Genomic DNA, 15,360 nt, shown 5'->3' with positions numbered 1-15,360 from the left:
CCACCCCCTTTTCTGAATCGTTTTTGGCCACTATAGGTGTGGCAGGGTATACTCAGACATGAGTCCCTTGCTCACTGCTCCATCTGGATTCAAGCAAGCCGGGCCGACGAGGCTGAAATGCCAGAAACCGGTCCCCGGTAGCTTGTCTCCTTTCTGGTGAAGAATTGGCTTGGTAGTTTGGTCTGCCCTGTTCCCATGATGCACTGGGCCAGGGACAGACTAATTTGCATATAGCCAGGTTCTGAGCTGGGATGGGGCAGTGAGCTAAATAACGGTGATGGATCAAGCCCTGATCTTTGGACTGGGTAAGAGTGGTCTGCTTAATTCAGACACTCTGTTCATCACCACCCCCTTTTCTGAATCGTTTTTGGCCACTATAGGTGTGGCAGGGTATACTCAGACATGAGTCCCTTGCTCACTGCTCCATCTGGATTCAAGCAAGCCGGGCCGACGAGGCTGAAATGCCAGAAACCGGTCCCCGGTAGCTTGTCTCCTTTCTGGTGAAGAATTGGCTTGGTAGTTTGGTCTGCCCTGTTCCCATGATGCACTGGGCCAGGGACAGACTAATTTGCATATAGCCAGGTTCTGAGCTGGGATAGGGCAGTGAGCTAAATAACGGTGATGGATCAAGCCCTGATCTTTGGACTGGGTAAGAGTGGTCTGCTTAATTCAGACACTCTGTTCATCACCACCCCCTTTTCTGAATCGTTTTTGGCCACTATAGGTGTGGCAGGGTATACTCAGACATGAGTCCCTTGCTCACTGCTCCATCTGGATTCAAGCAAGCCGGGCCGACGAGGCTGAAATGCCAGAAACCGGTCCCCGGTAGCTTGTCTCCTTTCTGGTGAAGAATTGGCTTGGTAGTTTGGTCTGCCCTGTTCCCATGATGCACTGGGCCAGGGACAGACTAATTTGCATATAGCCAGGTTCTGAGCTGGGATGGGGCAGTGAGCTAAATAACGGTGATGGATCAAGCCCTGATCTTTGGACTGGGTAAGAGTGGTCTGCTTAATTCAGACACTCTGTTCATCACCACCCCCTTTTCTGAATCGTTTTTGGCCACTATAGGTGTGGCAGGGTATACTCAGACATGAGTCCCTTGCTCACTGCTCCATCTGGATTCAAGCAAGCCGGGCCGACGAGGCTGAAATGCCAGAAACCGGTCCCCGGTAGCTTGTCTCCTTTCTGGTGAAGAATTGGCTTGGTAGTTTGGTCTGCCCTGTTCCCATGATGCACTGGGCCAGGGACAGACTAATTTGCATATAGCCAGGTTCTGAGCTGGGATGGGGCAGTGAGCTAAATAACGGTGATGGATCAAGCCCTGATCTTTGGACTGGGTAAGAGTGGTCTGCTTAATTCAGACACTCTGTTCATCACCACCCCCTTTTCTGAATCGTTTTTGGCCACTATAGGTGTGGCAGGGTATACTCAGGCATGAGTCCCTTGCTCACTGCTCCATCTGGATTCAAGCAAGCCGGGCCGACGAGGCTGAAATGCCAGAAACCGGTCCCCGGTAGCTTGTCTCCTTTCTGGTGAAGAATTGGCTTGGTAGTTTGGTCTGCCCTGTTCCCATGATGCACTGGGCCAGGGACAGACTAATTTGCACATAGCCAGGTTCTGAGCTGGGATGGGGCAGTGAGCTAAATAACGGTGATGGATCAAGCCCTGATCTTTGGACTGGGTAAGAGTGGTCTGCTTAATTCAGACACTCTGTTCATCACCACCCCCTTTTCTGAATCGTTTTTGGCCACTATAGGTGTGGCAGGGTATACTCAGACATGAGTCCCTTGCTCACTGCTCCATCTGGATTCAAGCAAGCCGGGCCGACGAGGCTGAAATGCCAGAAACCGGTCCCCGGTAGCTTGTCTCCTTTCTGGTGAAGAATTGGCTTGGTAGTTTGGTCTGCCCTGTTCCCATGATGCACTGGGCCAGGGACAGACTAATTTGCACATAGCCAGGTTCTGAGCTGGGATGGGGCAGTGAGCTAAATAACGGTGATGGATCAAGCCCTGATCTTTGGACTGGGTAAGAGTGGTCTGCTTAATTCAGACACTCTGTTCATCACCACCCCCTTTTCTGAATCGTTTTTGGCCACTATAGGTGTGGCAGGGTATACTCAGACATGAGTCCCTTGCTCACTGCTCCATCTGGATTCAAGCAAGCCGGGCCGACGAGGCTGAAATGCCAGAAACCGGTCCCCGGTAGCTTGTCTCCTTTCTGGTGAAGAATTGGCTTGGTAGTTTGGTCTGCCCTGTTCCCATGATGCACTGGGCCAGGGACAGACTAATTTGCATATAGCCAGGTTCTGAGCTGGGATGGGGCAGTGAGCTAAATAACGGTGATGGATCAAGCCCTGATCTTTGGACTGGGTAAGAGTGGTCTGCTTAATTCAGACACTCTGTTCATCACCACCCCCTTTTCTGAATCGTTTTTGGCCACTATAGGTTTGGCAGGGTATACTCAGACATGAGTCCCTTGCTCACTGCTCCATCTGGATTCAAGCAAGCCGGGCCGACGAGGCTGAAATGCCAGAAACCGGTCCCCGGTAGCTTGTCTCCTTTCTGGTAAAGAATTGGCTTGGTAGTTTGGTCTGCCCTGTTCCCATGATGCACTGGGACAGGGACAGACTAATTTGCATATAGCCAGGTTTTGAGCTGGGATGGGGCAGTGAGCTAAATAACGGTGATGGATCAAGCCCTGATCTTTGGACTGGGTAAGAGTGGTCTGCTTAATTCAGACACTCTGTTCATCACCACCCCCTTTTCTGAATCGTTTTTGGCCACTATAGGTGTGGCAGGGTATACTCAGACATGAGTCCCTTGCTCACTGCTCCATCTGGATTCAAGCAAGCCGGGCCGACGAGGCTGAAATGCCAGAAACCGGTCCCCGGTAGCTTGTCTCCTTTCTGGTGAAGAATTGGCTTGGTAGTTTGGTCTGCCCTGTTCCCATGATGCACTGGGCCAGGGACAGACTAATTTGCATATAGCCAGGTTCTGAGCTGGGATGGGGCAGTGAGCTAAATAACGGTGATGGATCAAGCCCTGATCTTTGGACTGGGTAAGAGTGGTCTGCTTAATTCAGACACTCTGTTCATCACCACCCCCTTTTCTGAATCGTTTTTGGCCACTATAGGTGTGGCTGGGTATACTCAGACATGAGTCCCTTGCTCACTGCTCCATCTGGATTCAAGCAAGCCGGGCCGACGAGGCTGAAATGCCAGAAACCGGTCCCCGGTAGCTTGTCTCCTTTCTGGTGAAGAATTGGCTTGGTAGTTTGGTCTGCCCTGTTCCCATGATGCACTGGGCCAGGGACAGACTAATTTGCATATAGCCAGGTTCTGAGCTGGGATGGGGCAGTGAGCTAAATAACGGTGATGGATCAAGCCCTGATCTTTGGACTGGGTAAGAGTGGTCTGCTTAATTCAGACACTCTGTTCATCACCACCCCCTTTTCTGAATCGTTTTTGGCCACTATAGGTGTGGCAGGGTATACTCAGGCATGAGTCCCTTGCTCACTGCTCCATCTGGATTCAAGCAAGCCGGGCCGACGAGGCTGAAATGCCAGAAACCGGTCCCCGGTAGCTTGTCTCCTTTCTGGTGAAGAATTGGCTTGGTAGTTTGGTCTGCCCTGTTCCCATGATGCACTGGGTCAGGGACAGACTAATTTGCATATAGCCAGGTTCTGAGCTGGGATGGGGCAGTGAGCTAAATAACGGTGATGGATCAAGCCCTGATCTTTGGACTGGGTAAGAGTGGTCTGCTTAATTCAGACACTCTGTTCATCACCACCCCCTTTTCTGAATCGTTTTTGGCCACTATAGGTGTGGCAGGGTATACTCAGACATGAGTCCCTTGCTCACTGCTCCATCTGGATTCAAGCAAGCCGGCCGACGAGGCTGAAATGCCAGAAACCGGACCCCTGTAGCTTGTCTCCTTTCTGGTGAAGAATTGGCTTGGTAGTTTGGTCTGCCCTGTTCCCATGATGCACTGGGCCAGGGACAGACTAATTTGCATATAGCCAGGTTCTGAGCTGGGATGGGGCAGTGAGCTAAATAACGGTGATGGATCAAGCCCTGATCTTTGGACTGGGTAAGAGTGGTCTGCTTAATTCAGACACACTGTTCATCACCACCCCCTTTTCTGAATCGTTTTTGGCCACTATAGGTGTGGCAGGGTATACTCAGACATGAGTCCCTTGCTCACTGCTCCATCTGGATTCAAGCAAGCCGGGCCGACGAGGCTGAAATGCCAGAAACCGGTCCCCGGTAGCTTGTCTCCTTTCTGGTGAAGAATTGGCTTGGTAGTTTGGTCTGCCCTGTTCCCATGATGCACTGGGCCAGGGACAGACTAATTTGCATATAGCCAGGTTCTGAGCTGGGATGGGGCAGTGAGCTAAATAACGGTGATGGATCAAGCCCTGATCTTTGGACTGGGTAAGAGTGGTCTGCTTAATTCAGACAATCTGTTCATCACCATCCCCTTTTCTGAATCGTTTTTGGCCACTATAGGTGTGGCAGGGTATACTCAGGCATGAGTCCCTTGCTCACTGCTCCATCTGGATTCAAGCAAGCCGGGCCGACGAGGCTGAAATGCCAGAAACCGGTCCCGGGTAGCTTGTCTCCTTTCTGGTGAAGAATTGGCTTGGTAGTTTGGTTGGTCTGCCCTGTTCCCATGATGCACTGGGCCAGGGACAGACTAATTTGCATATAGCCAGGTTCTGAGCTGGGATGGGGCAGTGAGCTAAATAACGGTGATGGATCAAGCCCTGATCTTTGGACTGGGTAAGAGTGGTCTGCTTAATTCAGACACTCTGTTCATCACCACCCCCTTTTCTGAATCGTTTTTGGCCACTATAGGTGTGGCAGGGTATACTCAGACATGAGTCCCTTGCTCACTGCTCCATCTGGATTCAAGCAAGCCGGGCCGACGAGGCTGAAATGCCAGAAACCGGTCCCCGGTAGCTTGTCTCCTTTCTGGTGAAGAATTGGCTTGGTAGTTTGGTCTGCCCTGTTCCCATGATGCACTGGGCCAGGGACAGACTAATTTGCATATAGCCAGGTTCTGAGCTGGGATGGGGCAGTGAGCTAAATAACGGTGATGGATCAAGCCCTGATCTTTGGACTGGGTAAGAGTGGTCTGCTTAATTCAGACACTCTGTTCATCACCACCCCCTTTTCTGAATCCTCCCTCCTAGGGGGACAGTTTTTATACCTTTCTAACTAACTAAAGTAACAGCAGCGTATATTTTTTCTGTAAATCCAGATATTTCATTCGTCAAGCCACGACAGCCCACAATGAGGTCACACGCTCATGACCAAGTCCAGGGCTTCATCTTTGACCTTATTGTTCTTAGTCTCACCATCCTCTTTGCTTCCTCAAAATGATACTTTTGACGGAGGAAACTTTTGCTTCCTAAACTTGGCAGAACCACATCCGTCCTGTCCTTGACAATGTCACCAAGAACACATTTGATACGACCAGGATTTCTTCTGCATAGAAATTATCAGCTCAGCAGAAATGTTCGCGCATGAGTGAAAGAACTGCTCTGGTCAAGTCTCGAAGGCTGCAGTACTGGCAGCCGTCTTCTTTAGGCCCATTCTCAAAACTAATGTATAAACAAACAGAAAACATCGATTAATGTGAGAAATAAAGTTTGTTCTGTTTCCCACCCACCTTTGCTAATTATTACCCATTAATCTATGTTACCTAGCAGAAGCAAATGAAGCAACAAACGGATTCGTGCAACTTTTAAAGACAGAAAAACAAAACATAAGCACACAGAAATAAGCACCTGCAATTATAAATCAGCCGCATTTAATACTGACAAAGACGATAAACAAAATTAGTTTATTTATTACACACACACATGCATTTGCAACATAACACACATATATGAGCACATATGTTAGTAACCCGCGTGTAATGAATTGCAATTTTACTCTAGGTTGATTAGTACATTTCACTGCACACCTTGTTAATATTATTATTTATTATGGAAGTATAACTTTGCGAGTTGAAAAAAATGTATTTCCAAATCTCGCTCCATCACTACCATCGTAATCGGGGTCCCTATTTCTTTGTTAAGCGCTCTGACACCCTTTTGGTTCACATTCGCGCTATATAAAAAACTAAATAAATAAATAAACCATCAGCTCAAACTAAGCACAACCTCACAGGGTCAGACATGTACCAAGCTGGAAGTGGTATTTTTACTTTTCTGGTATTTTGTCACAGGGCAAACAAGTTGGCATTTATTTTTCGCTGCAGAAATCACATAGGGCCTGATTACGATGACGGGCCGCCCGACACCATTGCGGATTGGAACTGCTGACCATAAGTTGGCAGTTCCAACCTCATAATCTGGATACAACTGCCCTATGGGCATTGAGAACATCCATTTTTAAATGGCAGATTATGAGGTGGGTGGAAAAGGCCTGCAGCACAAGCTGCCATTGAAAAATGGATGTTTGTGAACATCCCTGCACCATGTGGCAGCAGGGATGTTTAGGGTGGCACCATAGGTGCCCCCCAGGCTCCATAGCGGAGGCCCCGGAGGGACGGGCAATGCTAGCGGCCCCTAAAGTCACTTTCCAACAGCGTTTCCATGTCGTAAAGGCCAACACGGAAAGGCTGTTGGAAAGAGACATCATAATAGCGCCTGCGCAGCTGAGGCTGTCTCTGCTGTCATTATTTTATTTTATTTTTAGAGTTTTCTATAGCGTGAACAAGACCCAGGATAGGGTATCAGAGCGCTTTACAAAGAAACTGAGTAATAGTAGAGACATTTTGCACTAAACAGAGCAGACAAATTATCAAAATATATGTAACAACGTTCGTAGGTAGCAGACACCAAAAGGCAGACAATTTGTTCAGGCAGTATGAACAAGTTCGAGTAAGTGTAATTCAAAGGTCGACGGTGTCATTAAGGGGAGTGAAGAGACAAGTTTGGAGTCATAGACTGGTTCAGTTCCTTGCAGGTCAGTGAGAGCTTGTGTGGAGGTGAGGTCCCATATGGTGAGGAATGTGCAGAGTTAGGGGAGAAATGTGCTCATCAGGAATGATTTTGCTTCCCTTTTGAATAGTGGTGTAGAAGAGATTTTTCTAATGTATGGCGGTAGCAAGTTCCATATTCTTGGTGCCGCTCTCGAGAATGCTCTCTAAGACGCTTTTTTCTTGCTGAAATGAGAGGGTTTCAGGAGTAAATTGTTGGAGCTTCTAGTGTATCTGTTTCCTCCAGATAAAGTAAGTTTTTGGAATAGGTACAGTGGGGTGTTGTGGTGTAGGGCTTTATGAGTGATGCAAGCCATCTTTAGGTGGATTCTAGCTTCATAAGGTAGCCAGTTGAGCGCCTTCAGGTGTAGCGATATGTGGTCGAATTTCCCAAATCCTGTTAGGAGTCTTGCTGCTGCATTGAGAAACGCTTTTAAAGGGGCTGTTGAGATTTTGGGAAGCCCCGAAAGAGTAGTACATCCGTACTTCAACCTCCAAATGACTAAGACCTGCACTGCCATTTTGAGATTGTGGCTCTCGATGAATGGTTTCATTTTTCTGAGATAACTGAGGTGAAAGCGGGCATTTTTAGCCAACAGGTTGATATGTGTTTACATGTTAAGGTTCTTATCAAGTGTCATTCCAAGCGATTTGGTGGAGTCCACCAGAGTTGGCGTGCAGTTCAGAGCAGTGATCATCTTGGTCCATTTTTTATATCTCCAGAGAGTTTTTAGGGGGGGAGATTAAGAGAAATTCATTTTTTTGCGAGTTTAGCTTGAGGAAGGTGGTCGTTAGCCAGTAGACGGACTTTTAAAGAGCTTGATTCATCATCTTTATCTCTTCAACGTAGGAAATCTTGATGTACAGTTGAGTGTTGTTCGCGTACATGTGGTATGAAATTTCGCCTGTTGTAGTAGTTCGGTTAGTGTTTCAATAGCGCAGGGGATAGGGTTGAGTCTTGTGGTACTCCTAGTAGGTTGGGTAAAGAGGGGGAGAGATTTTTGTTTACCTTGAACGACTGCATTCTGTTTTCTAGAAAAGATTTTAACCATTGAAGGACTATGCCCGATCATTTCCAGTCTTCTTAGAATTTTGTTGTGATTGACCATGTCGAAGGCTGATGAGAGGTCGAGCAGGACTATTAGGCAGGTGTCATTACGGTCAAGATCGAGGAGGGCATCATTTGCTATGCGCAGAATGGCTGTTTCTGTGCTGTGACCGGATCTGAAACCCGATTGGCAGTCGTTTAGTAGTTTCAAATTTGTGATGTGTTGGTTCAGTTGTTGCTGAACACATTTTTCCAAGACCTTGGCTAGCATGGGATTGTTAGTTATAGGTCGGAAATTGTTAGGGTCGGAGGTGTTTGCTGTCGGGTGTTTTAGGTTAGGGGTGACGACCAGTTTTTAGGCAATCTGGGATATGACCGTGTGCTAGTGAGGCATTGATCATTTTAGTCCAGAGAGGGGAGATGATCTGGTAGATGTGGTGTAGGTCAGTTTGGGGGGACAGGGTAATTGAAGTGGTTGTTGGTTTTGATAGTTGCTAATGTTTTAGTGATGTCACCGAGATCGTAAAGTTTGAAGGTAGACCAGTGACAGTTATTTTTGGGCAAAGATAGATCGAGTTGTTTAGGATTTTCAGCTTGTGTGTTCTTTGGGATGGCTGAGTTAGTTGCTGCCGGCCTTAACTCGAGTTGGAGGGTGTTGATTTTTGCTGTGAAGAATGAGGAAAATTCTTCACAACTAAGCTGTGATTTCGAAGTCAAGAGTGCGGTTTTGGCAAATTTGTTAGATTCTTATTTTAGCATTTCACAGAGTTTCTACGGTCTACCTTTGGCATAGTCTTTTTTTGATTGTAGAATGCTTTTGTTATAGGAGTTTCTAGATTTCCTATGTAGTTTAAGTTGGAGGGGGGAGGGATGTTGTCTCCATTTCCGTTCAGTTAGTCTTGGTCTGCGCCTTTCTTCATTCAAGGCTCCATTGAACCATGGGTTTTTGTCTTTGTTCGGTATTCTTTTGAGTTTTGGTGGTGCTACTTTGGTCATCGTGGAGTTGTAGTGAGGTCATTGACGTCAGACATGTTGTTGGGAAGAGTGAGAGTTTTCTCACAGTGGGAAGCTAGGTTGTTCCAGTTGAGGTTTTTTGTGTCTCTTACCAGTGTTTGGGTTTGAGTTGCTGCAAGTAAGTTTTCTTTCTAGTGGAGGGGATTTGAAAGGTAGTAATTTGATGGTCTGACCAATCACAAGGTGTGATCGAGATAGATCCAATCATTTTTTCTGTAGAGATGATCCAGTCAAGTGTACCTTTGGAGTGAGTGGGCTTTGAGATGGCTTGGATCAGGGAATGGTCTTACAGGAAGATTTTGAGGGCGTTGACCTGCTTGTTTAAGGGGTTTTCTCAATGGAGATTGTGGTTGCCATGGAATATGTCATTGGAACGAGGGGTGGAGTTTGTTATGATGATTTCCATAAGTTGGTCTGTGAAAACTGTGTTATTACCTGGTGGATGGTAGAGTATGTGTAGTTTGTGGAAGTGGTTATCTGAGGATTTTACGGAGATTCCTATGTATTCACAAGAATCCAGGGGTTCGGACTGAAACTTCGAGATGGAGATGTCGGATCAATGTATGCAGGCGATGCCCCCGCCCTTTTTGTGAGGTCTGTCTAGTCTTATGATGTTGTAATTTGGAGGGAATAGAAGGTCTAGGCATGGGGAGGATCATTCAGTGAGCCAAGTTTCCGTGAGGATGGTCATGTCCATTTTCAGGTTTAGAGTGAGGTCGGCGATGTCTGAGGTGTGTTTTTAGGGCTGAGCGGCAATTTAGAAGGAGGCATGAAAGCTGGTTTGAGGCATTCTCAAAAGAAAGTTCTATATTTTCGGAGGTGGGGGTTATTGTTTGAAGGTTGTTTGTGATTTGGTTGGGATGTTCTCTTTGGGTTGATGGTGACTGGGAGAATAGAGAATTCTTCTTTATTTGTGATGGGGGAAGTAGGAGTTTCGTAGAGAAGTGGTAGAGTTTGGATTTCCAAGTCCGTTAAGTAGTTAGGGAGTTCGAATGTAACTATATGTCGATAAGTCAGAGACAGTGGGATAGTGCTTATCACGTTGTTGGCTGCAGCTAGCGAGTTTTGAAGATGATTGAGTTTTGAGAGGGAGTTTTCTGCAAGGTGTAAGATTGTTCTGATTTCTAGGATAACATTTTGATATTATGGGATTGTGATTTTTTCCGATGCTCCAATGGGCCCTTGAGCCCGTCAGAACAGCAGCAGATGGTCCTTCCACCTGATGCTTCTGTCCACCGCATTGTAATGCGGCGGGCGGGCCGCAGGGGCAGATATCAGACGGACCCCAACTGATGGTCGGTCAGTTGCAGTCTGACGAATATTGTAATCAGGCCCATTGTATGGATGATTAATTCTGTTGTGTCAACAACAAGGCATGGTTGTCTGGACCACTTAGTGCCACTGTTAGAAAATATCACATTTCCTCAATTTGCACTTGGCTGTTTCAAAAATGACCTGGAACAGGTATCTTCTTTCAGACAAAGCCACTGACCACGCCACTTAGTGTATGACCCACGGTAAACCAACCAAAACCATGACTAATGCTGTTCAAAATGATGGATTTTGCACGTTTCAATAGAGCAAAATTGTATAATCACATATTCCTGCTAAGAATTACATGACCTTTCACTGAGTAATATTTCACTAGATTTCACATATGTGGTCTCATACTGGAAAGAGTGGTAATTTTACTACTCATGGTAAATACCTTAGGCATAGCAGTGCTTAATTTGCAAAGCAATGAGTGCCGGGGCCAAAAGCCCTGCTTAGAACCCAACAGCTGGCACTATTAAACATCAGTGCGCCCAATAACAAGGGTGGGTAGCATTGAATCCACCACAGTATTCTTGAATACACTATCAGAAGCTGCCTTCTTCTTTGTCTTTCTATTATCAGTCCCTTCTTTCTCCATTTGTGACGTTTTTTCTGTGTTTCTCTTCCTTCTTCTTTCCCTGTTGTGCGTTTTTCCCTCTTTTGCTCTCCATAGGAGGAAAAATAAGTGTGGGTTTTGAAAAATTCATGCCATTGGGTACCCACCGGCAAACACCGACTAAAATTAAGCAGAGGCATAGCTAACATGGTAAACAGATCAATAAAAATTAAAGGATACAGCAGAAAATGAAAAAAAAAACAAGATCTGTCAACTAAGAATGTCATCTCTTTGTATATTTGTTTTGAAATGTTTTTCACTGGTGGACGAATAAGATGTGAGTTAGGACTTGTTGAGCCCAACAGTAGATGTATTAGGAATTGCATTCATGTAGTCGGAAATGGTGTGTGTAGCTTCAAACTGTTAACCAGTTCATTAAAAATAATGTACTACTGTCCTTTTTTTATTATGAATTTACAAACAATGGCTACAGAAGCAACTTTCAACAAAATGTATTACACTTTTATTTGCAAAATATTTGTATACCTCGTTACAGTAACCTATTTTTAATCTTTCAGGGTTTCTCGAACAAGGTTTGCTTGTTAAAGATGCCAAGACGTTAAAGCAACATTACACAAAGACTTTACAGTTTAAACTTGATATGATTTCACTTGTACCAACAGATTTAATTTATCTCAAAGTGGGCATGATCTATCCAGAGCTGCGCTTCAACCGTCTATTAAGGTTTGCCAGGATGTTTGAGTTTTTTGACCGCACGGAGACAAGGACAAATTACCCAAATATTTTTCGCATTAGCAACCTTGTCCTGTATATTCTTATCATCATACACTGGAATGCATGCATATTTTTTGCAATCTCCAAAACTATAGGCTTTGGAACAGACACATGGGTCTACCCAAATGTGTCCCATCCAGAATATGGGCGTCTGGCCAGAAAATACATCTACAGCCTCTACTGGTCGACACTGACCCTGACCACGATTGGTGAGACACCTCCTCCAGTGAAGGACGGAGAGTTCCTCTTTGTAGTGTTTGATTTTCTAGTTGGTGTGCTGATCTTTGCAACTATCGTAGGTAATGTTGGATCTATGATTTCCAACATGAATGCCTCCAGGGCAGACTTCCAGTCCAAGATTGACTCCATCAAGCAATATATGCAATTCCGAAATGTCTCAAAGGACCTTGAGGCACGAGTTATCAAGTGGTTTGATTATCTCTGGACAAACAAAAAAACTGTTGATGAGAAGGAGGTCCTGAAGAATCTGCCAGACAAATTGAAAGCTGAGATTGCCATCAATGTCCACTTGGACACACTGAAGAAAGTGCGAATCTTCCAAGATTGTGAAGCTGGACTCCTTGTGGAGCTGGTGCTGAAGCTGAGGCCTCAAGTCTTCAGCCCCGGAGATTACATCTGTAAGAAAGGGGATATTGGTAGGGAAATGTATATCATCAAAGAGGGAAAATTAGCTGTTGTGGCTGATGATGGAATAACTCAGTTTGTGGTGCTAAGTGATGGCAGCTACTTTGGTGAAATCAGTATCTTGAATATTAAAGGTAGCAAATCTGGCAATAGGAGGACTGCTAACATCAGAAGTATTGGTTATTCGGATCTGTTTTGTCTATCAAAGGATGACTTGATGGAAGCCCTAACTGAGTACCCTGATGCCAAGAAAATGCTGGAAGAGAAAGGGCGACAAATTTTATTGAAAGATGGATTAATTGATGAGGAAGCAGCAAAGGCTGGTGCTGACCCTAAAGACCTGGAGGAAAAGGTGTCAAAACTTGAATCCTCACTAGACAGTTTACAAACTAAATTTGCCAGACTTCTTGCAGAGTATACCTCAACTCAACTTAAACTGAAACAGAGAATCACCAAAGTGGAGAATCGGATACAGATGCCTGGGACTGGTTTACCTGAGGACCATGACAGTGCAACTGAGGCAGAGGTAGCAAAGGCCGATGTGGATCCAAATAAGAAATAGTTATTTTTGGTGCAGCAGGTGTGCATATAAAGATATAAATATGATATGTCAGACAGAGACAATATAGGTGCCATTACACAATGTTATATGGCATTTGTTTTACTGCTCACTAAAGAGAGTGCTGCTCCGAATAACGTATGCAATCCTCTCATACGAGTGAGCATTAAAGAGAATTTGGTAAAAGCCTACTCACAAGCGTAAGTTATTTTAATAATGTGCGAAACTTTTAAGAAAATGGTGTTTACATTTTTACAGCACATCACAAAATCTAATTTATTTGGGTGCATTTACCCTCACCAATATATGTACACATGCATTTATTACCCAGGATAGATATTCCCGTATGGAAATGAAGAGCATAACACTTTCTATTATACAGGTACACATTATGACATCCTACTGTGCCCTCCAAACAGTTTCGCCCTTTTCTTTTTTCATTTTTGGGGTTTTAAGCACAGTTTTATCGATTTCTCTTTTTTGGGCCAGGTTATAAAATATGACCCTGGCAGGTCTCTAAATATTTTTCCCTCCGACCCTTCCTCCTCTGGTTTGTTTGTTTGATATAAAATATGACTCATCAGGCTTCTCTGAGCTATGGCCCACAGCCCTCATATATGGGCTGCTATACAATTACTCTGATGGACTAAATTGTAGACTTCTACATTTGAGAATATATTGCTAAACAATGCCTCTCCTTCCACACGGCTGAATCCCATTGAAACTTACATTTTAGTTTAGATCCATAAATGTATTTTAAATTCAAATGCATTTATTTCATTCAGGTCAGTTATGCAATTATGGTTACTATACATTTAATCATCAAAGACAATAAGCCAAAGAATCACAGTTAAACCACAGACAAACATGCTTACATGCAGAAACACAACAATCTACATACAAACTGGAAAAACACAGAACGTTATAGAGAGGAAGCAGCATGGAACAGAGACTTAAAAACTGTGATCAATAAAGGCAAAAGTTTACAGATTATTCATGTGGTGATATTTCAGTGAGGACATGATGTAACTGGGAGCCTTCGATACATATTTAGATTTAAATACATATATATATCCTAATTGGATTAATGGATATTTTCACTGTTGTGCATGTATTTAAACACTGACCGTAATTACTGTGACTCCTCGTAGGTAATAATCAGCAATGTTACCGGCAGGTAAAGGCTAGTATAAAACACATCTGCAGGAATGTACAGGCAAAAACGTCTTAGTCGGAAAATCTTTAAACAATGCAGTAATGCCTTGTGGTAATGATCGTACCTCAAATGAACATTACTGAAACATTCACATTCTTTCATTCAAAAGATATTCTTGAAACGTAGAGTGAATGGTAAAACTGCACTGTGAAACGACTATTTTTATATGTAAAAAAACAGAAAATAAACCTTTTTAGAGATTTTTTTGGCAGTGGCTTTGATCATAAGATATTATTTATCGGATTTCGTAGAAAATGTTGACAATCTTTGCATCCTGCTAACAGCCACGGCCGGCAGTGGGAGTACCTGCAGGGCGCTGGCGTGGGGAAGGGGAGGGTCAGGGAGGGGCGTAGTAATGTATGGATTACGGAGCTTTCCAGGTAAGTAAACATTTAAATAAATAAAACGAATTTCGTTGAGTGCACTGCATCCCCAAATGCGATGCAGTGCGCGCAACAAAATTCATTTTATTTATTTAAATGTTTACTTACCTGTAAAACTCCATAATCCATACATTACTACCCCCCACCATGCCCCTCCCCACATCACTGCCCTGCAGGTACTCCCACTGCCGGCCGCGGCTGCCTGCTAATGCAGAAATGCATCTCAAAAGATACTGTTTTAAACATGAAACTTCTATTTGTATGATGCTGTGTTCAATTAATTGTTTCATTATGTTTTTGTTGCAACTTGTTTATATCACTGATAATAATGGAAATATGTGTGTGACTTTGTAAAATGTTCTTGTTTTTTATTTTGCAATGTACATGGTCATTTTTCTGATAGTTCCATTTTTTTTTTTAAAACTCATATTTTTACATTCCTATCATTACCAATGTTAAAGAGAAATGAACTGTGCACAATTTGAACATAAAATATATGGCAAGCATTTTTTCAAAGCGTCAAGTCCCAAGTCCTTCTAAGTCCGAGCCATACAGAGGCACACATACTGCAGACTATCTGAGAGTTAAGCAGGACACACAGCTACCAATAGATCCTGATATAATGTGGTGTGCTTTGTGACTCAAGCATTGCCTTGTAATATGCTCGTGAGGTAGGATGTATTTGAAACTCTATAGACCAAACACATCGGTCCTTAGAGGAGAACAAAGTAAATATTGTAAATCAAACATTGACAGATACAATGAATTAGTTAAATTAGAAGGGAGCAGGGAAGTAGTAGTTGTAGTTGTAAAGGCAAATAATTGTATAAATTCTTGCAAG

At 44.2% G+C, this 15,360-nt stretch overlaps 1 protein-coding gene across 1 annotated transcript in view; it reads left to right on the top strand.

Moving 5' to 3' along the window:
• Window positions 1-14,392, top strand: part of CNGA3 (cyclic nucleotide gated channel subunit alpha 3) — a 181,276-nt gene extending 166,884 nt beyond the window's left edge. Inside the window, exon 8 of the mRNA XM_078658960.1 lies at window positions 11,500-14,392. Coding sequence (XP_078515086.1) covers window positions 11,500-12,923 — 1,424 coding nt within the window. The 3' untranslated portion in view covers window positions 12,924-14,392. The remainder of the gene's footprint in view (window positions 1-11,499) is intronic.
• Window positions 14,393-15,360: the final 968 nt, after the last annotated feature.

The sequence above is a fragment of the Lissotriton helveticus genome, chromosome 8, assembly GCF_964261635.1.
Source record: "Lissotriton helveticus chromosome 8, aLisHel1.1, whole genome shotgun sequence".
Classification (NCBI taxonomy): Eukaryota; Metazoa; Chordata; class Amphibia; order Caudata; family Salamandridae; genus Lissotriton; species Lissotriton helveticus.
Note: the sequence above shows the minus strand (reverse complement) of the source record. Positions and strands in the feature narration are given on the sequence as shown.